Source organism: Nomascus leucogenys, chromosome 22a (genome assembly GCF_006542625.1).
Source record: "Nomascus leucogenys isolate Asia chromosome 22a, Asia_NLE_v1, whole genome shotgun sequence".
Classification (NCBI taxonomy): Eukaryota; Metazoa; Chordata; class Mammalia; order Primates; family Hylobatidae; genus Nomascus; species Nomascus leucogenys.
This window is the reverse complement of record NC_044402.1, coordinates 57159554-57180838: the sequence shown is the minus strand read 5'-3', so window position 1 is coordinate 57180838 and position 21285 is coordinate 57159554. Positions and strand designations below refer to the sequence as shown.

The 21285-nt window shown below is 40.5% G+C and overlaps 1 protein-coding gene and 1 pseudogene across 5 annotated transcripts in view; one reads left to right on the top strand and one right to left on the bottom strand.

Annotated features, from left to right (window-relative positions):
- Positions 1-21285, bottom strand: part of MAPK14 (mitogen-activated protein kinase 14) — an 83701-nt gene that overhangs the window by 2954 nt on the left and 59462 nt on the right. For 2 of the 4 annotated variants that reach the window (XM_030804250.1, XM_030804252.1), the window contains exons 9-11: positions 11736-11815; positions 5120-5198; positions 165-338 (exon numbers count right to left, since the gene is read on the bottom strand). In XM_030804250.1, coding sequence (XP_030660110.1) covers positions 165-338; positions 5120-5198; positions 11736-11815 — 333 coding nt within the window. Of the gene's footprint in view, positions 1-164; positions 339-5119; positions 5199-7510; positions 7591-11735; positions 11816-21285 lie in introns of those variants that run through there. The other 2 variants (XM_030804251.1, XM_030804253.1) reach the window with 2 other exon arrangements.
- On the top strand, positions 14325-16005 carry LOC105739040 (annotated as a pseudogene). Its single transcript, XR_001114906.2, has one exon. The product of XR_001114906.2 is annotated as an ADP-sugar pyrophosphatase pseudogene (transcript).

Sequence of the window (21285 nt, the reverse complement as noted above, 5' to 3'; positions counted from 1 at the left end):
AGAGAGTATCACTGTCCACAACAGTTTCCACCAGAGAACATATCATTCTGCATTAGAGACCTCAACTACAAGCTTTAGCAAGTTGGTTATGACCATTCAGTTTTTATTTTTCCCACTGCTTTTGGTTAGTGGTTCAAGATGTTAATCCTGCCCTTAGGACTTACTTTTCCACTCATCTATAAGGAGGTCCCTGCTTTCAAAGGACTGATCATAAGGATCGGCCACTGGTTCATCATCAGGATCGTGGTACTGAGCAAAGTAGGCATGTGCAAGGGCTTGGGCCGCTGTAATTCTCTTATCTGAGTCCAATACAAGCATCTTCTCCAGCAAGTCGACAGCTATCAGTACCACAGGCAAGAAAGAAAAGAGTTTTTAACATGTTACAAAAAAGTATGCCTTATTGAGCAAACACAGTTTTGACCCTTCATAGCCAAACAAAGAATTCTCCTCCAAAATACCTACTCTAGGATATATTAGCCCTCTTCTCCTTTATGTGTGTGTGTGTGTGTGTGTGTATCTGTATTTTGTATGTTTTAAAATTTTTTTATTTTTGATTCGGGGGTACATGTGCATGTTTGTTACATGGGTCTCACCATGGACTGATGGGGACTGGGCTTCTAGTGTGCCCATTAACCAAATAGTGAACATTGCACCCAATAGGTTATTTCTCAACCCTCGCCCTCCTCTTGTATTTTGTATTTTTAAAGAATATGTTACTAAAGAAGAATTTTTTTAAATGACTGGGATTCTGTTTGAAGAGGCTTTTGTGGAACGTCAATGTCAAACTGCCACCAGTGTAGTCAAACTGTATAAAAACAAAAGCCTACAGCTAAAGTAACCTACAATAGGTAGGCAGGGCTGTTTTTTTTTGTTTTTTTTTTTGTCCCCCTAAGCTGTTTATTTACTAACATAAGACAAATAAATATTCATCAAACAGATCTTCAAACAGTGAATAAATTGGGATTTTACATGGTGATGAGGGTGAGACGTGGTATTAAAATCAAAGGGAATTTTATTTTAAAAAATTTCACTATGAAAAATTTCAAATATACAGAAACAGAAAAGTAAAAACAATGATAAAGTGAACACTCATATGCCTAGCATACAGATTCAACAATTAACATTTTTATATTTCTTTATTTATATATATTTTTTTCTGAACTGTTTTAAAATTACAGACATGACACTTTACCCTCCCCAAATATTTCAACACGAAGACATCTTCCTATGTAATCATAATACTGTTATCATGTCTGACAAATAATTTCTAAATATCATCTAAAATCCAGTTAATGTTAAAATTTCTCCAATTATTCCAATGTTGTCTTTTAGAACTAATTTGTTGAAACCAGGATTCAATTAGGGGCCATGCACTGCAACTGACTGGATTTCTGTAGTCTCTCTTAGTCTAGAATAATCTTCTTACTTCTAAGCCCTGTTCTTTCCTGATTTTGATCTAAAGAGACCCTCTGGTTGTCCTGAGAATGACCGTTTCTCGGGATGTGTCTGATTTTGCTTCTTTTGCTGTCATGTGTCTATACCCTGCCTTCCGCTATCCCCTGTACTTCCCAAAAACCAGAAGTTAGGTCAAAAATTTTGGTAAGAATCAGGTTAAACATTTTCAGCAAAAATACAGGTGATGCTGTGCACGTGATAGTGCATTAAGGCCATCTGTCCCACTACTAATGAGCTAAAATTGATCACTGGGTTAAGATGTTTCCCCTTTGACCAAAGCAAGTAATCTATGGGATATTTTGGTACCAAGTAAATACCCATTCTTTTCACTTATGGCTTTCTGCATTCACTAGGTTTCCTTCCCAAAAGCAATTATTTCATAAGGGGTTACAAAATGGTAATTTGTCTAACTCTATATTTCAAATGAGTATTTTTGTGTTTCAGCATGGTGGCACTTGGGAGGATAAATACTGCCATGTAACCAGTTATCACTGTGGTGAAATAGGCTTTTGAGACTTTGCAAATTACTCCTTAAATGTGGAGGGGATGGGGGTGAGTAGTGAAGAGGACAGCTTCGTATAGAGATCTACTGCTGTGTAGATTCAACCCCGTCCTACAGCTTGAATTCCAGAGTAATCCACTGGAGAAATATGGGCTTCAGGGGGATACAGAAACAAAGTGAGTATTCATGTGTCAATTCAAGTTCATAAGTTTACACTTTACAGTACTAGGTGAATGCCTGGATTATATATATATATTCTTCTGATGGTCTTCTCTTCTTAGAGAAAGAAACCTTATCAGCTGTTGATTTTATAATTGAACACAGATTATATGACAAGTCTCTGTTACCCCTAGGGTAAAAAGGACCATGTTCTTATAACCAATAAGGTCAAGGGCAAGAAAAAGATTCCTCAAAGATCTTATTAGCTGGGCATGCCATTATGCACCTGTCGTCTCAGCTACTTGGGATAGGGAAGAGGAAGGATCACTTAAACACGAGAGCTCGAGGTTATCGTGAACCATGACTGTGCCACTGTACTCTAACCTGGGTGACAGAGTGAGATGCCATCTCTTAAAAAAAAAAAATCTTGACAGATAAATATATACACTAACATCAAGGGGTAATTTAAGTTTTAATTCATGTTTTGGGAATAGCAGTGAAACAAAGTCAGTGGCTGACAAAACAGAGCTGTTAATATTTATATTTCTGGCATGTTCCTGCTCAGTTAATATGCTGGGCACGAGCTTGTGATAGTAACACTGTGCTCCATCTGCCCAGCAAGGGGAGCCTCATTATATGACATCACTGTTTGGCAATGGGCTGTAAGGCGCGTTTAAATGCTGAGAAGTACAGTGCTGAGCACCAGATGGACCAAAGCCTCCTTTCAACTCATTAGCAAAGTGGTATCTAGTTCTTTTGGAGGTTTCAATGTCATGATTTCAAAGAATGGGAAGACCTATCAGGAGGTATGTGACCTAAATAAGCTGCTGGAACACAAATATCTCCCCTCTCCCCCTAAAAAATGAATTAACACATCTTTCTGAGTCTGTTAAGAGGGTGTCAGTGAGTAATGCCCTGTTTAAAACTTAAGGCTTATAAAATGAAACAAGTTCAGAACAGAATGACGGACAAGAAAGCACACAACGGGCTGGGTGCGGTGGCTCACGCCTGTAATCCCAGCACTCTGGGAGGCCGAGGTGGGCAGATCACGAGGTCAGGAGATCGAGACCATCCTGGCTAACACAGTGAAACCCCATCTTTACTAAAGATACAAAAAATTAGCCAGGCGTGGTGGCACACACTTGTAGTCCCAGGTACTTGGGAGGCTGAGGCAGAAGAATCACTTGAACCCGGGAGGCGGAGCTTGCAATGAGCCGAGATCGCACCACTGCACCCCAACTTGGGTGACAGAGCGAGACTGTGTCTCAAAAACAAAAAAAAAAGAACACAACATCTTTTCCCAACATCCTGTAGTACTTAAGGCTCAAAGAGAGCTTCTCACAGACCCTTGAACTAGATAATACAGCTCAAATAAATCACACAAAGCCAATGAGAGCATGCCAGGGCAGATGCAAACCTAAGCCAGTCTCAGTAGAATCGTATCTACCCCTGATGAGACTGTGGATTCATCCTAGGACAGGAGAGCGACCCAGCTGAGATATGACATACTCTCCGTCTCCAAGGCTGACATGAACTCATCCCACAACTGCCCAATACTTCAAAGACCGTGAGCATCTCTGCTATTATAAGAATTATCACAGCGACACTAAAATTCCTCTCCATAATCACTATGAATGAAGTACTTAAAAAGGTAAAATCACCTAGCCTTCACCCCAACTTCTAAAGAGGTCAGCATGGGTGTCAGCCCTCAAAAAGATAAAACTAAACCTGAAGCATAGCTGCCAAGACCCTTAAGAAGACAGATGATCCACACAGATGCAAAGAAATGCAGTGAGATTTAAAAACACACCACACAGTACAATCTTAAGAAAAGTGAGAAGGCAGATTATACTCGTTACCATAGCATAGCTCCCTTCCCTATTGTAGGGAGGTCCTGGTCTGATCCTTCTGTGCCCACCATTAAACAGCACTGTCCACTGCCCTCTTCAAGAGTCAGGGAATAAGCCTCAGGCAAAGCAGCTTTCAGGGGCCATTTGAAGCACACATCAGTCCTCCCCTTCAAAGAATATAGTCAGCCAGGCACAGTGTCTCTCGTCTGAATCCCAGCACTTTTTGGAAGTTGAGGTGGGCAGACTGCATGAGCCCAGGAGTCCAAGATTAGTAAGATGGCGAGACCCTGTCTCTACAAAGAATCTTTAAAAAATTAGCCAGGCATGGGGATGCATGCCTGTAGTCCTAGCTATTTGGAAGGCTGAGGCAGGAGGATCATTGGAGCCCAGGAGTTCAAGCTTGCAGTGAGCTATGATTGTGCCACTGTACTCTAGCCTGGGTGAAAGAGCGAGACCCTGACACTACCAAATAATAATAATAATAATAAAGCAACTCCTTTTTTAGCCAAGGCAACACACATCTTCAGCTGCCACCATCACTTCCCTCTGCCAAGGATCTTGAAGGCATATGAAGCCATTCCTTTAAGTTTAGGTAGCAAATAAGCTCCACAAACAGGAGAGGATGGTTATGCCTCTGAGGGCAGAGAAAGAAGAGGGGAGGGGAAAAGTTCATGAGTGTGGAAGATGACAGGATCTGTAGCAATGGCAGCTACCGACAGAGCAGAGCACCCTGCAGGGAGCTCCTGGGTGGCTCCTCTAAACACCCACCTGCACTTCTGTGGTTTCTGTCCTCCACTCAGGGACACCATAAAACCACAGCAGTTGTGAACAAGTTACAGCTTTCTTCTGTATCTGCTTCTTCCTGCCTCGCCAATCTTTTCTCTCAACATTCCCATTACTTTCTCTCCTTTCTCCACTGTACCTGCCCATTCCCCCAATCCCAAGTTCTGTGATCATTTAAACATATAAGCATCTCATGTGATTAAAAAAAAAAAATCTCACAACACAAACAGATAATAAAAGCCATATTTATCACCTTCCAAGATTCAACTAATGGTACTTTATTTGGTCAAAAGGAGAAACTCTTCTTCAAATCCTCAATTTATATCATAACCAATTCAATATCCATGAGGTGAGGATATGGTCAACTTACCCAGGGGATTGGCACCAATAAATACATTCGCAAAGTTCATCTTCGGCATCTGAGTCAAAGACTGAATATAGTTTCTTGCCTGAAAAAACAAGGGTTTTCAGAATGACTTTGTTCAATAATGTTACTGCTCTCAAAGAAACAATCTTGGTCCTGCTAAGGAATGAGTGTTAACTGACAAAGTCCACTAACTCCAATGTTTATAACTGTCTTTGATAAAACTTCTCCCTTACTGCCATCCTAACTTCCCTAGTTATGATCATCACCTTCTTTATTCCTGCTATCTCTCACAGTTGCATTTCAAGTGAACGAGAATGCTCATCAATCAAATTCTCTTTCATTAGCTTTCTGATCACAGGATGAGAAGTTTAAAAACTGAGGCCAAGATATGTAAGAAGTAGCCCTGAGACAGCCTTCTCAAACAGCTAAATTGGTAGAGGGGTTGGTATTCCCAAAGAAAGTCTTGGACCAGCAGTCTTTTGATAGTGCTGACTTCAGTAGGTGCTCTTAGTACATCAAAGGATATCAATATTAAACCTTGCTAACAAAGTAACACTGGTAACAAAAAAGTTAATATAAACTTAATGTAACAGTCCTACCTCACAAGGTTGGAGTGAAGATTAGAGATAACAAACCTAGTACTTTCTTAACACAGTACTTGGTTCCAAGTGAGAGTTCAAGAAACATTATCTGCTATCCCACTATCATCTTCAGAAGCAAAGTCTGCTGTCTATCTTAACCACCTCTTTAAAATTCCTGTTTTAATACAGTCCAATAGTAAAGGTATGTATGTATATTTATGTTTAGACATACACACACAAGGTTATAAAAAGTTCTGGCTGCCCAGGCACAGTGACTCACGCCTGTAATCCCAGCACTTTGGGAGGCCAAGGTGGGCAGATCGCTTGAGCCCAGGACTTTGAGACCAGCCTGGGTAACATGGTGAAAACTTGTCTCCAAAAATACAAAAAATTAGCCAGGTGTGGTGACGCATGCCTGTGGTCCCAGCTACTTAGGAGGCTGAGGTAAGAAGATCGCTTGAGCAGGGAGATGGAGCCCAGGAAGCTTGAGCCCAGGAGGTGGAGGTTCCAGTGAGCTAAGATCATGCCACTGCGCTCCAGCTGGGATGACAGAGTAAGATCCCGTCTTAAAAAAAAAAAAAAAAATCTGGTTGCTTGGGCAAGTTCACCTTCTTTATTTATTAAAAAAATTTTTTTAGAGACACAGTCTCTGCTCTGTTGCCTAGGCTGGAGGTCACTGGCACGATCACAGTTCACTATAGCCTCGAACTCCTGACACAAGCAACCCTCCTGCCTCAGCTTCCCAAGTAGCTGGGACTATAGGCATGTGCTATCATGCCCTAATTTTTTAATTTTTTTTGTAGACCTGCAGTATTGCTGTGTTGCCCAGGATGGTCTCAAACTCCTGGGCTCAACTGATCCTCCCATCTCAGCCTTCCAAAGTGCTGAGATTGCAGGTGCATGCCACCACGCCCAGCCTTCAGCTTCTTAATTATTGCATGTGGAGTCAGGAGGAAAGGTCTACTTTGAAAAGCAACTGAGAATCTTTCTGATTTGAAAAGAAAGTTTTAGGAATTGAATACACAAATGGCTGTAATCCCTTTCTACTTGAACATGTAAATAAAAAGAGGAAGGGGTAACAGGTAAGAGAGAACTATCTCATTCAGAGAACAGTCATCCCTTTAATAAAGATAAATCAAAAGACGACCTGAATATAGCTGAAGTAGAAACAAAGCTGCTGGGAAGGGCCCTCTGTGATGCCAACCTGGTTCCCCAAAATATTAAGGGTATCTTAGAAAGAAAGAAGTGCCCCAATCACCTCTGATAATAAAACAAGAGTTAGACTAAGCAGCTAATAATTAATAAAGAAGGTACCTAACTGTACCAAAGTGTTTGTATTTATTCTATATTATTTGTATATTTTCTTTTAAATATAGTACATATTAGTACTGGATATTTCAGTTTTGTTTTGTTTTTAAATAAAGAATCCTCTTTTGGTCATTAAAGAAGTGGATGAATTGGAAAGCACGCTAATGGACTTCAGTTAACTACCCTTCTGATAAAGGTCACGATAGTAGCACACCCTAGCTACAGGCATAGCACCTAGAAAGAAATCGCCTCACGAGCACTAATTTCACACAACCAAATATAAAAATAACAATTTTCCATTTACAAGCTTACTAATTATATTCCCAATCTCACAAGACTGGATGACATTTTATCCCAAAAGTCAACATCTTGCAATAGCACACAGGCAGGCCTCAAGGCACATGCAAGCATCCAGTGATGTTAAAAACTGTTGGTTATACAGCGGCAATAAAATGAGAATGTGGCTTCTCAGTGCGACATCCCTGTACAGTCTCTTTGTTCTCACCTCATGGCTTGGCATCCTGTTAATGAGATAAGCGGGGGGTGTTCCCGTCAGACGCATAATCTGCTGAAGCTGGTTAATATCTTAGATGCCTAGTCAAGGGCATTGTTAAACATACAGTGCAAAAAATAATTTTCAACTCAAGTTTTTAAAAAGGTCAAAAAGCCACCCCCAAACAAACAAAAAAATCTACCCCCCATTCACCCTACCCGAGAGCCCACGGCTGCATGTTAAAGTACGCTTCTGTGAATGACATGAGTAACCAGGCATGTAGCCAGTGACTGGCCATGCAGATAAGAAAAATTACTTTTCTTTGGTTTTAGCATCATCTTTACTGTTAAATATTTTAGGTTCCCTGGAAATAGACTGCCCCTTGATCTAGGATGCCAGCCAGAGAACTGTTTTCAAGTACTGATGGCCAAAACCTGTTTGTGGGAGAAATATAGATGATTCCAAAAATTTTGACTCAACTTTGAACAAAATAAAATATCCAACATATCCATTCAAGGAAGAGACTAAACTTTTGCGGCACAGGTTCTCCAAGGCACCATCCCTCCGAATTAAGACACACGTGGGCATCTGGGTTAATAAGCAATGCCACATTTCAAAGACATTAGTTAGTGGTACATTTAAAATACTTGCCACAAACACAAAATGGTAAATGAAGAAAGAGGAGACAAAGAGAAGGTTAGAGGCTAATGGCAAAGGCAAAACAGAAGTCACAGGCTGCTGACAGTGTTAAAGCATGCCACATGATTTCCTCCACAAGTCTCTTCAACAAGCGAACAGACTAACCTCACTTAACAAACAGCTGGAGGGAAGTCTGCAGAATACTCTGCAAGTATCTGACAAGGGCAGAACTATGAGATTTTCTATATGTATAGGCACATATGTAAGCTGTACTACAACTTCTCTCTTTTAACTGTTCCATCAATGTTAATACAACTCGCCCTCTTCTAAAATGTCAGAACTGTTTATCATGTTCCTACTAAGAGCAGAAGTGATGAGAGTTTTAAAATCTTCAATGTAATTCAATAAACCCCTTTTCTAGTCCTGTTCTTGTTAACTACTAATTCCCTCATTCAGGTGAAGCGTCATCTTCAATAAGCACCACAGCCAAGCAATTTTACTTCTTCATGGCTTTCCCAAATAATTTTTCTACTTTAGCTCGTCCTCTGAACTGAACTCCCTAGTGGTCAGATGACTTAGCAGTAATCCGTTTAAGGCTGGCCATGGGGAGAGAGCTAGAGCCATGTGCTCCACGCTGCCTTTCACGCTCCCTAAGCCCAAAGACAGAGGCCAGTAAATTCCAAAGGGGGTAGGAAATACACTTTGATTTGTGGTCCTTTTAAGAAACGTTAACAGATCCATACCAGATGATAGAATTATTTTGTTAGGAGTATAGATAACAGAATTTAGAGTTACCTTTAACAAATCACATAACAAATGATACTTTTCATGCCAAGGGAAATAACAAAAAGGGGCCACAAAGTAAACCAGCAATAGCAGAATACCAGTTGGGTCTTAAAATGTAAAAATCCTCCACTTCCCCTTTCTTTCTGTGAATGATACCTGGCCTGCACATTTTGTGTCTTTGTCTCCTTTAGTCAAAGAGGTTATTATATCCCCTTTCTGTCAAGAAGTTAGAAAGATTCTATTTCTGGAGGAAAATGTGAATGAATCAGGTCTTCGCTTTTTTATCTAATTTATTAGTTTATTTATTTTTAAACTCGAGGTCTTGCTCTGTCGCCCAGGCTGGAGTGCAGTGCACAATCACCACTCCCTGCAGCCTCAAACTCCTGGCCCCAAGTGATCCTCCTCCTGCCTCAGCCTCCCAAAGTGCTGTGATGGCAAATGTGAGCCACTGTGCCCAATCTGCTTTTGCTTTCTTAATATGATTTTCTTGTTCTTTCACTGATTATTATAGATACTGGGACATTAATATTATAGATACTGGGACATTAACCAAATGAATTCTCTATCCTTGGCCTCCATCACGACCCATTTATACCTTTTCCTATGGCTCATTCTAATAGGTTCTCAATCCATTACTGCATTCTCTTACTCAGCATTCAATTTCTTCAAAATTATTGCCATCACTACTTTACTACTTTTCAGGAGAATGGAAATAGCTGTTGGCTTTCTATTTACTGCACTCCTTCACTAATGTCTTCTTTCTTTTTTTAATTTTTAAAATCTCTGAACAATTTTACCCATCTGGCCTTATTTTTACATCATGTGCTTTTAAGATAAACAGGTACTTGGGCCGTGTCATGAACATCAAATTAATCTTGCCTACCCCTTAGGATGTTTAAACTACTTTTGTCCACTTGCCCCAATTACGCAGGAAACAAACAAACAAACAAAAAAACCTTTCTTATTCTTATCTTCAATATAATATTATTTGAGTTAAGTTCTGTATTCTGGTACTCAATTTCAGTAGAGCTGTTGAAATGTATAATGTGCCTCATTTCACAGAGGGACCTCCATTATTAGGCTGTGCACTCAGTGTTTCTTTCTTAAAAATAAGTGATGGATTAATGACAGATAAATACTATTGACTATTTTACCTAGACTTTGGTTTGAATTCCTAATTCAATTCCAAATGACTAATAGCACATATCTATAGGGCAGATGGTTTGGATGGAAGAGAAGACTAAGAAAGGGCTGCTGGGAGACACTCTCAGGAAGGAAATGAATTTGCTTGGTCTCATTAGCACTATTTATTAATTGAGTTCCTCCCTCTGCCCTTAGGTCCTCTTACTGTAAGACAGTGTTTCTAAGCAAAAACATTAAAAAAAAAAAAAAAAAAAGGTACTGCTCTTTCTAAGCATCATCTGGTATCTTTGATTCACTCCAATCCAGCTTCTACATATCATAAAGGGGAAAAAATACCTCTTTAGGTTGACATTGTGATAACACTGACAATGACTTCCAAAATAGTGTGCAATCACATGGGATTATAGTTTAGATCATGTTATCAGAACATCTGGGATCTATACTCAGCTCTGCCACGTGATTCAGTGCATGACGTGGAAAAGTCACTGCCCTTCTGGGCTTTTGCTTGTTTATCTTAAATAAGTAAATGAAACAAATTCAGAGTGGAGGTTCAGAAATACACTGGGCTTTGGGACCCTTTCAAGTAATGTACCGGATACATACCAGATGACGGTATTCTTTATTTTGTCAGGAAGATGATGAACGGTTCCAACTCACCTGCTTATGCTTGCCTCAAGCTACCCAGCCGTCTTCCCAACTGGGCAAAGGGCCCCTTCAGTCATAAATGTTGGGAGGAGAATCCAGGAAGGCATAACTGGAGCTTGGCTCCAAAGCTCTTTTTTTCTTTTGTTCAACTGCCTGGCGGCAGATCGAGAGAAAAAGGAAGAAAAGCTGGGCTTTCATGGCTTCTCTCATGCCTCTGGCCCAAGAACATGACCAAGAGCAGGAAATCATAGCAAAAGTAAGCCAGAGTCATATTCCCATGGCCTCTGTCTAAGTCCCTGCTTAGAAGCAAGAAAGCACTAGTTCCAAACTCTGTCTCAGGTTATTTAACTTATCATTACAAGGCAACAGGAGGAAAATTTATAACCACATTCCTGTGTATCTGAGGTATCAGGAGTGAAGTTGTTTCTTCTGAGTGGGGTCTAGGGACTGGGTAGAAAGGTCCCTCTGTTGGGAACAAACATTTAACAAAGGATATGTGAGTATCTATTCTAAAACAATAAAAAATAACTTATGGGAAGGGGCAACAGTGTGCAGACAATGTACATTTTATTCTTTTAGTGATTAAGTTAGACTAAATACATGGTGAAGCTCAAGCTCTGAGAACAAACACTAGAAACAGTGAAAAGAGCTCTAAAGCATATGTGAAACTTCTGAGAAAGAAGAAAGTCAGGGCTTGAGGACAGAGACACAAATTTTGCATTAATCTCTTGGAATGAATTAGAATCTCAAATCTCATTGCTTCACTGGGATACTATTGTCTAATAGAGGCTCCCATGATCTTAGTGTGTACCCATAGAGAGAATAAAACACACTTGTGCATGCAAGCAGGCACACATGGGTGCACGCGCACACACACTCACACTGTCTTCTACCTCACTCATCCTGGAAGTCAGCACACAAAGGGCATGATGCTCACAAACACACCCAGGTCAAAGTACAGATTGGTAGAAGGCAAGTGGCAGAGGCTCCCAACAGGGCAGATAATTACAAAGCATCAACTCACAGACTCTGAGGAGATTTTCTTCAAAAGCTCAGCCCCTGGGGTTCCAACGAGTCTTAAAATGAGCTTCAACTGATCAATATCTAATGGTGGACCATAAAGGAAAATGTTGGGACAAAATAAAAATGAAAAACAAACAATGACAAACAAAACAAAAACAAACAAAACACACCGAGAACAAAAATGAAACACCCCAAACCTAGCCAACACGGTGAATCCCTCTAGGTCAAGGCTCCTGCAGGATGATCACTTCACGTAGGACATGCTCCTCCTGTACAAAGATTCAAAATGCTACCACACACATATCCACTTTATATTCATTTTATGCATCTGTCAACAGCATGTATCAGTGAAGTGAGGCAACTTTAGCTGGTTCTTAGCTGCCAAAGACAGCAGGTGAAAACACAAGAGCTTCACTCAGTTTACACTGCCCTCTTCATCTGCCATCACAGTGTCAGTAACCAGTTCAGCAAAGAGCACTGATAATTAGAGGGCCACAGATAAGGAAAAAAGCAGCAGAGCACAGAAGCTAGGGATGTACAAGTCTATTTATGAATATTCTCCCAAGCGTGACCTAAAGGGCTTGTGATATGACAGTGGAAGGCCTGTGAGACCCCAAAGCCTGACCACTAGAGCACACCCTTTGGAAAGGGAAGCCTCGCCTCTGACACTGGCTTGAGTAGGCAGAGCACTATGAGGGAGAGTCGCCAGCAGAGGGCGCTCTCCCACTGCATGTTCCTTCAGGAGTGCGTTCACAGGCGGTTTCAATCTTACAAAATGCAAATGAACAATGCTTAACAAACTTCACACATCCCAAAGGCTCTAAATAATAGGCCACAATGCCAAAACTTTTATCCTGGCATCCAACACTTCAATGTATACTCAGAATGTACGTGCATGTGTTAAACAGAAGACAAAAATTTCTGTTTTTTCTCATTGCTTTTAGTCTCACCTAAAAAGGAAGTTAAAAAGAGGTGGAAAAATATTATAAAATAGCTTTTAATATTTCCTCTGAAAATGTGAACAGTTTATCCACGTTTATACTGACTGACATTCCAGGGAGGGAGAAGGGGAGGATGACTCTCTTCTGACCCATCAGGTTTTTCACATGACTAAATCCTCTTGGCTTCAGGTCTCAGCTTCAACTTCACCTCCTAAGGGAGGCCTCCCCTCAACACTCTATATACATAACACTCCACCCCCCAATTCTCTCTCAGCGCCATGCCTGATAACATCATAGTGTTTATCACAGCCTAGAATTACTTTGTTTGCTTACTGTCTGCCCCCTGTACTGGTCTACAGCTCTACGAGGACAGGGGCCACTGTGCCTCTTCACCATTTATCCCCAGCCTAACACATCTGGTACAGGACAGGTAGTCAAAATATTTGAGGAAAAGGTAGAGTAGGATGAAAGAAATTTTTGCTTATGGTTATACATATAAAGGCAACATAGTAGCACTTAAAAACAACAGTCTCTATAAGACACAGGTGCCTACCTTATAGGAATAACTTAATGCAGTAATTTGACATCTTTTACTTTCTTTCAGACATGAAATCAGCTTAAATGGAAGAAAACTCTAGGCTGGAGTCAGCAAACCCCAATCTCTGCCTGTTTTATATATAAAGTTTTATTAGAACACAGCCATGCCCATTCATTTATGTACATATAGTCTACAGGTGTTTCCAATTACAACAAGCACAGTTACCATATGGTTCCCAAGCCTAAAATATTAACTACCTGGCCCTTTCAGAAAAGGTGTGCCAAACCCCATCTTAAACCCAAACAACTTGTGTTTTTAGCAAGCAAAAACAAACTAGAAACAAGTCCACTCACGTAAGTTATTTCTAAATTAAGAATAACACGGAATTTTGTCATCTGCAAATGGCAAAAATCAGTGTGTTATAAAGGTTAAGATTTTAATACTGGCTTCTCAGTTCAAGATATTGAGAAGAAAAAAATGTTAAAGCATACGTTCATGGGACAGAGTAGGAATGGGGGTGGGATGGATACTGTCTTGCTCTAAAAGAATCGGATTAATTATATTACAATAGAAATCAGTAAAAAAAATTCTTGCTCATCTAAAATGACTCAATTTACAAAAATTTAGTTTCCTCACATTAACACTCTTCAGGAATATATTTAACTGGGTAGCCACCACAAGATAAAGTAAATCATATATGGGAAAAATCTTGACTACTTCAAATCTCAAACAAGTGGCTTTACAATATATGCATCAAAAGTAATCTCTAAAATGAAGCTTTTGATATTGGTATTCTTATTTAAGAGACTTCTTTCTGACTACTTAACAATGAGAGTCAATTTTTTTTTTTTTTTTTTTGAGAGGGAGTCTCTCCCTCTGTCGCCCAGGCTGGAGTGCAGTGGCACGATCTCGGCTCACTGCAAGCTCCACCTCCTGGGTTCACGCCCTTCTCTTGCCTCAGCCTCCAGAGTAGCTGGGACTACAGGCGCCCGCCACCACGCTAATTTTTTGTATTTTTAGTAGAGACAGGGTTTCACCATGTTAGCCAGAATGGTCTCGATCTCCTGACCTCATGATCCGCCTGCCTCGGCCTCCCAAAGTGCTGGGATTACAGGCGTGAGCCACCGCGCCCGGCTGAGAGTCAATTTTTATACTCTCTCTAAGGAAGACAGGCTCTCTGAGCTGTGAATTTCTCAACTACCTGAACTTCACCCCAACCTACCTGAAGAATATGCAATTACCATTAGTCACAGTGGCTCATTACGTCAATGAGCTGGGAAACCCTCTCTCTCCCACCTCTGCTGGCACGAAACAGTATCAGGCCTGAAGAATCAAGCCCCAATTCCTCAGCCTCACATTCACAGCCATCTGTGATTTGGCATCAAGCTTCTTTTCTGACTCTGGCTCAAACTACTATTCTTTAATGCACTCAATGCTTCAACTCACATCAGATATTCCAGGCACTTCTAAGCTTCCAAGTACTTATTTATGTAACTCATAAACCAGAATACCTCCCCCCTCTCCCGTCCTTCCAAGCCTTTTCTATTCCTATTTACACTTTGAAGTCCTATTCAAACAAGAACTCTGCCATGAAGTCTTCTTGGATATCTTCAGGTGGAATTAATTCTCTACTTCTTTTTTTCAATAGCTTATCTATAACTCTGTTCTAGTGTATTTATCACTCCATCTTATTTTATAATCAGAGACAGTTGTTCCAGTAACTCTTGTAACTCTCTTTCCACTGAGTCTGATCATTCTGGTTTTAAGGACAGGTACCATCCTGTTCCCAGCACCTTCCACAGAGCAGCTTGATAAATACTGGTTGACTTGAAAAGATGAGCCATGGCACATCCTTTCAGCACCTCAGGAGGTGCCGGTGCCTTGAGCCGTGGCACTGGCGTATGCTGACACTGCTGCCTCCAGTAGTTCTTTTGTTCTCTTCCCTTTATCACCCCTACACCTTGGAGGTGAACTTCCCTCCTGACGGCGTAAAGACTAGTTTGAAAAGGGAGAGCCAAGAACCAACTGAATCTTCTCAGAATGGAAACACTATATTATTTCAGAGGAGTTAATTGCAGAAGGAAAATGGGTCAAGCTTGAAAAAACAACATACATGGCTCCTATTGGTAAAACTGGAACTTGGGACTCAGTGAAACATACAACCAGGAAAGAACAGACTGGTGATGATGTAGCACTCATCCCTGTGCTGCAGAGAACACGTCACTACGAGTGTATCGTTCTGGTGAAACAGTCCTGACCACCAATGGGTGGCTACTGCATACAGTTCCCTGCAGGTGTCATAGATGATGGTGAAACCCCAGGAGCAGCCGCTCTTTGGGAGCTTGAGGAAGAAACTGGCTACAAAGGGGACATTGCCGAATGTTCTCCAGCGGTCTGTATGGACCCAGGTTCGTCAAACTGTACCACACACATCGTGACAGTAATCATTAACGGAGATGACGCAGAAAATGTAAGGCCCAAGCCAAAGCCAGGGGATGGAGAATTTGTGGAAGTCATTTCGTCACCCAAGAATGACCTGCTGCAGAGACTCAATGCTCTCGTAGCTGAAAAACATCTTACAGTGGATGCCAGAGTCTATTCCCATGCTCTAGCACTGAAATATGCAAATGCGAAGCCATTTGAAGTGCCCGTCCTGAAATTTTAAGGCCAAAGATGACACTGGCCATTTTTGTAAACGAGACTACCAGGCCTTCTTCACAAAGACTCTGTATTCAACTTAGTTTAATGTAGATTTGAACTAGCTTTTTTGTAAAATAAAAGCAGCACAAAATGCAAAAAAAAAAAAAAAAAGAAAAAAAAAGATGAGCCATATTATGCTTTTCAACTCAGCTTTACCACACTGCCTTGCCCTCAAAACACAGAATGACCATACTCCATGGAAAAACACACAATGTGAAATAAAAATCTTAGTAACTAAAAGCATTTGCATGAAGGAAGTTAAAACATGCAAACCTCAGAAGAAATCACCATGGGTTCTTCAAAAGCTGGCAAATCCACTGAAATATAGGCCAGTCTTCCAACAGTACCAGCTACTATAAGGCCACTATGATTTGTCCAGGCAGTTAAGACCAGAAGGAGCTTCACGTAGCCACATTAGCGGAGTAAAGCAAAACTCTCCACATCATGACAATCAGTTATTTCCACAGTGCGCCATCCTTTGTAATAGGTTTAGCCCTTTTTCTCTTAGGTAGAAAATATTTTTACTATTAGTTTAAAATGTGTTTTAATTGTAATGATCACGACGTCAAAATTTAAATCATAAATCTCCTGAATCTTTCTAAAACAAATGAAGAAAAGAACAACTTAAGCCTAAGATTACGCTTTAGACCAAGTCATCTTTAACAAAAGCAAAAGTCAGTCAGAATGAACAGGTAAAGAAAAAAAAAAAAAACTAAGCATAACAGGATATTTCTAGGGAAAGTAAAAGAGGGATATTCTAGTCAGTTCTAAGTGCTCCAGGCACTCCTAAAAAACCTCCACAGGCCAGAAAGTTGAAGATGAATAAAAGGACCAATTGCAGGACCTACCTGCCATGAGCAGCAATTTTCAACGAAATAAATCCACATAGGGGCAAAGTGGAGCACTAACCTTAGAGAAGGTAGGAAATCTTCCTGGTGACAGAGAGGATAGACTAGAATAAGACTTAGCCTAGCTCCTTATCTTCCAGGTTGTCAAAATAGTCATTTTCACTGTAACACAAAGAAAATTTCTTAAGGTACCCTTGGTTTATGGACAAATCTGAGGATTCTACCTTTTTCTGAGAAAATGTATTCTCAAGTTAGAGAGGAAAGGGCAAATAATCTAATAAAATATTTTTCTTCTTCAGCGTTTATTAGGACACTTGCTTTTGATGTCTAAAGTGAAACTGCTTTTTAAAAATGAGAGAACATCCAGGCTGGCCAACATGGCAAAATCCTGTCTCTACTAAAAATACAAAAATTAGCCGGGCGTGATGACATGTGCCTATAATCCCAGCTACTCGGGAGGCTGAGGCAGGCAGAATCGCTTGAACACGGGAGGTGGAGGTTGCAGTGAGCAGAGATTGCGCCACTGCACTCCAGCCTGGGCGACAGAGTGAGACTCACTCCAAAAAAAAAAAAAAAAAAAAGAGAGAGAGAGTATTTGGCAGGGTACAGTGGCCACACCTGTAATCCCAACATTTTGGTAGGCCAAGGCGGGCAGATCACTTGAGGTCTGGAGTTCTAGACCAGCCTGGCCAACATGGTGAAACCCCATCTCTACTAAAAATACAAAAAAATTAGCTGGGCGTGACGGCATACGCCTGTAGTCCCAGGTACTCAGGAGGCTGAGGCAGGAGAATCGCTTGAACCTGGGAGGCGGAGGTTGCAGTGAGCCGAGATTGCACCACTGCACTCCAGCCTGGGCGACAGAGCGAGACTCCATCTCAAAACAAAACAAACAAAAAAACAAAACAAAAAAAAAAAAGAGAGAGAGAGAATATTTGGCAGGGTGCAGTGGCCACACCTGTAATCCCAACACTTTGGTAGGCGAAGGAGGGCAGATCACTTGAGGTCTGGAGTTCTAGACCAGCCTCAGGAGGCGGAGGTTGCAGTGAGCCGAGATTGCGCCACTGCATTCCAGCCTAGGCAACAGAGTGAGACTCCATCTCAAAAAAAATAAAAAGAGTATTTGAAACCAATGACTGAAAATGATGGGCAGATGTGAGAGAAGGGTCTCCAGAAGCTTTAGCTCTATTGCCAGTGTTTTAACTCACAAGCAGGACAGTAAGAACAGAGGTGTTTATTTTATTATTCTTTGTCTAGTAGTATGTCTGAAATATTTCAAAACATGTTTGCAAAAGAAGCAATGAAAAAAAATAGAAGAAGCAAATTTAATACACTAAGAAAACTCCCACAGACCAGGGCAGCAACTGATGGCAAGTGGATTTTAACTCAGCTCCATTAACCCATAATGTCTTAAGAGCACCATTTCTGTTAAAATTAAAGAAGGTTTTACACATAAAGGAAATTCATTTGATTATGTAGAAAAGGAAAACAACAGCAAGCCAAGGCTGTGATCTCTGGTAGAAAAACGGTATTTGATGCATAACAGGGCTATAAAACTTTCTCTCTTCCTTAAGCTGCAGAGTATTAAGTGTTGGTAACAGAATTTTCTAAGTGGCTTATTCATTTCAAGATCTATGGTATTTGAAATAAGTTAGTACTGTACCTGAAGAGACATTCTGTATCCTCCCTCCTTTCTAGTACAAAGTTCTGTCAGCTGTGTCCACTTGATATCCCTAGTCAACTAGGCTTTTAAGAAAGGGCTTCATTCTTTAAAAAATAATAATACTATTATTAGACCAGATGGAAGGGTTCTGCAAAGTCACAAACAAGAATAATTTCTAATCTGATAACACATAATTGGCTTTAAGACAAAAATGAGTATTTCTTATATTTTTTTTAAATTAAAGTTCTGAGATACACGTGCAGGATGTGCAGGTTTGTTACATAGGTAAATATGTGCCATCGTGGTTTTCTCCACCTATCAATCAATCACCTAGGTGTTAAGCCCTGCATGCATTAGCTATTTAACCTGATGCGTTCCCTCCACCTGCCCCCCACCCCACCAACAGGCCCCAGTGTGTGTTGTTCTCCTCCATGTGTCCATGTGTTTTCATTGTTCAGCTCCCACTTGTAAGTGAGAACATGTGGTGTTTGGCTTTCTGAGGAAAATGGCTTCAAGCTCCATCAGTGTCCCTGCAAAGGGCACAATCTCATTCCTTTTTATGGCTGTATAGTATTCCATGGTGTATATGTACCACGTTTTTTCATCCAGTCCATCACTGATAGGCATTTGGGTTGATTCCATGTCTTTGCTATTGTGAATACTGCTGCAATCAACATACACATGCATGTATCTTTGTAACAGAATGATTTATATTCCTTTGGGTATATACCCAGTAATGGGATTGCTGGGTCAAATGTTATTTCTGGTTCTAGGTCTTTGAGGATTTCACCACAGTCTTCCACAATGGTTGAACTAATTTACATTCCCACCAACAGTGTAAAAGTGTTCATATTTCTCCATAGCCTCACCAGCGTCTGTTGTTTCTTGACTTTTTAATAATCACCATTCTGACTGGCATGAGACAGTATCTCATTGTGGTTTTCATTTGCATTTCTCTAATGGTCAGTGACGCTGAGCTTTTTTTCATGAATGTCTTCTTTTGAGAAGTGTCTGTTCATGTCCTTTGCCAACTTTTTTTTTGTTTGAGATGGAGTCTTGCTCTGTGGCCCAGGCTGGAGTGCAGTGGTGTGATCTCAGCTCACTGCAAGCTCCATCTCCTGGGTTCATGTCATTCTCCTGCCCCAGCCTCCTGAGTAGCTGGGACTACAGGCGCACACCACCACGCCTGGCTAATTTTTTGCATTTTTAGTAGAGATGGGGTTTCGCCATGTTAGTCAGGATGATCTCGATCTCCTGACCTCGTGATCCACCCACCTCAGCCTCCCAAAGTGCTGGGATTACAGGCGTGAGCCACTGTGCCTGGCCCTTTGCCAACTTTTTAATGGGTTTTTTTTCTTGTAAATTTGTTTAAGTTCCTTGTAGATTCTGGATATTAGACTTTTGTCAGATGGATAGATTGCAAAAATTGTCTCTCATTCTGTAGGTTGTCTGTTCACTCTGATGATAGTTTCTTTTGCTGTGCAGAAGCCCATTTGTCAGTTTCTGCTTTTGTTGCCATTGCTTTTGATATTTTCATCATGAAATTTTTGCCCATGCCTATGTCCTTAATGATATTGCCTAGATTTTCTTCTAGAGTTTTTATAGTTTTGGGTTCTACACTTAAGTCTTTAATCCATCTTGAGTTAATTTTTGTATAAGGTGTAAGGAAGGGGTCCAGTTTCAATTTTCTGCATGTGGCTAGCCAGTTCTCCCAGCACCATTTATTAAATAGGGAATCCTTTCCCCATTGCTCGTTTTGTCAGGTTTGTTGAAGATCAGATGGTTGTAGATGTGCAGTTTTATTTCTGAGATCTCTATTCTGTTCCATTGATCTGTTTTTGTACCAGTACCATGCTGTTGTGGTTACTGTAGCCTCGTAATATAGTTTGAAGCCAGGTAGTGTGATGCCTCCAGGTTTGTTCTTTTTGCTTAGGATTGTTTGGGCTATATGGACTCTTTCTTGGTTCCATATGAATTTTAAATATTTTTCTATGAATTCTGTGAAGATTTTTCTATGAATTCTGTGAAGAATGTCAATGGTAGTTTAACGGGAATAGCATTAAATTTATAAATTACTTTGGGCAATATGGCCATTTTCATGATATTGATTCTTCCTATCCATGAGCATGGAATGTTTTTCCATTTGTTTGTGTCCTCTCTGATTTCCTTCAGCAGTGGTTTGTAGTTCTCCTTGAAGAGGTCCTTCACTTCCCTTGTTATTAATAGCTACAGTCCTGGGTATTTTATTCTCTTTTAGCAGTTGTGAATAAGAGTTCATTCATGATTTGGCTCTCTGCTTGTCTACTGTTGGTGTATAGGAATAGTTGTGATTTTTGCACTTTGATTTTGTATCCTGAGACTTTGCTGAAGTTGCTTATCAGCTTAAGAAGCTTTTGGGCTGAGACAACAAGGTTTTCTAGATATAGGATCATGTCACCTGCAAACAGAGTTTGACTTCCTCTCTTCCTATTTGAATACCTTTATTTCTTTCTTTTGCCTGATTGCCCTGGCCAGAATTTCCAATACTATGTTGAACAGGAGTAGGGAAAGAGGGCATCCTTGTGCCAGTTTTGAAGGGGAATGCTTCCAGCTTTTGTCTATTCAGTAAGATACTGGCTGTGGGTTTGTCTTAAATGACTTATTATTTTGAGGTATGTTCCATCAATACCTAGTTTACTGAGAGTTTTTAACATGAAGGGATGTTGAATTTTATTAAAGGCCTTTTCTGCATCCACTGAAATAATCATGTGGTTTTTGCCTTTAGTTCTGTTTATGTGATCAATTATGTTTATTGATTTGCATATGTTAAAACAGCCTTGCATCCCAGGGATGAAGCTGACTTGACCATGGTGGATGGACAA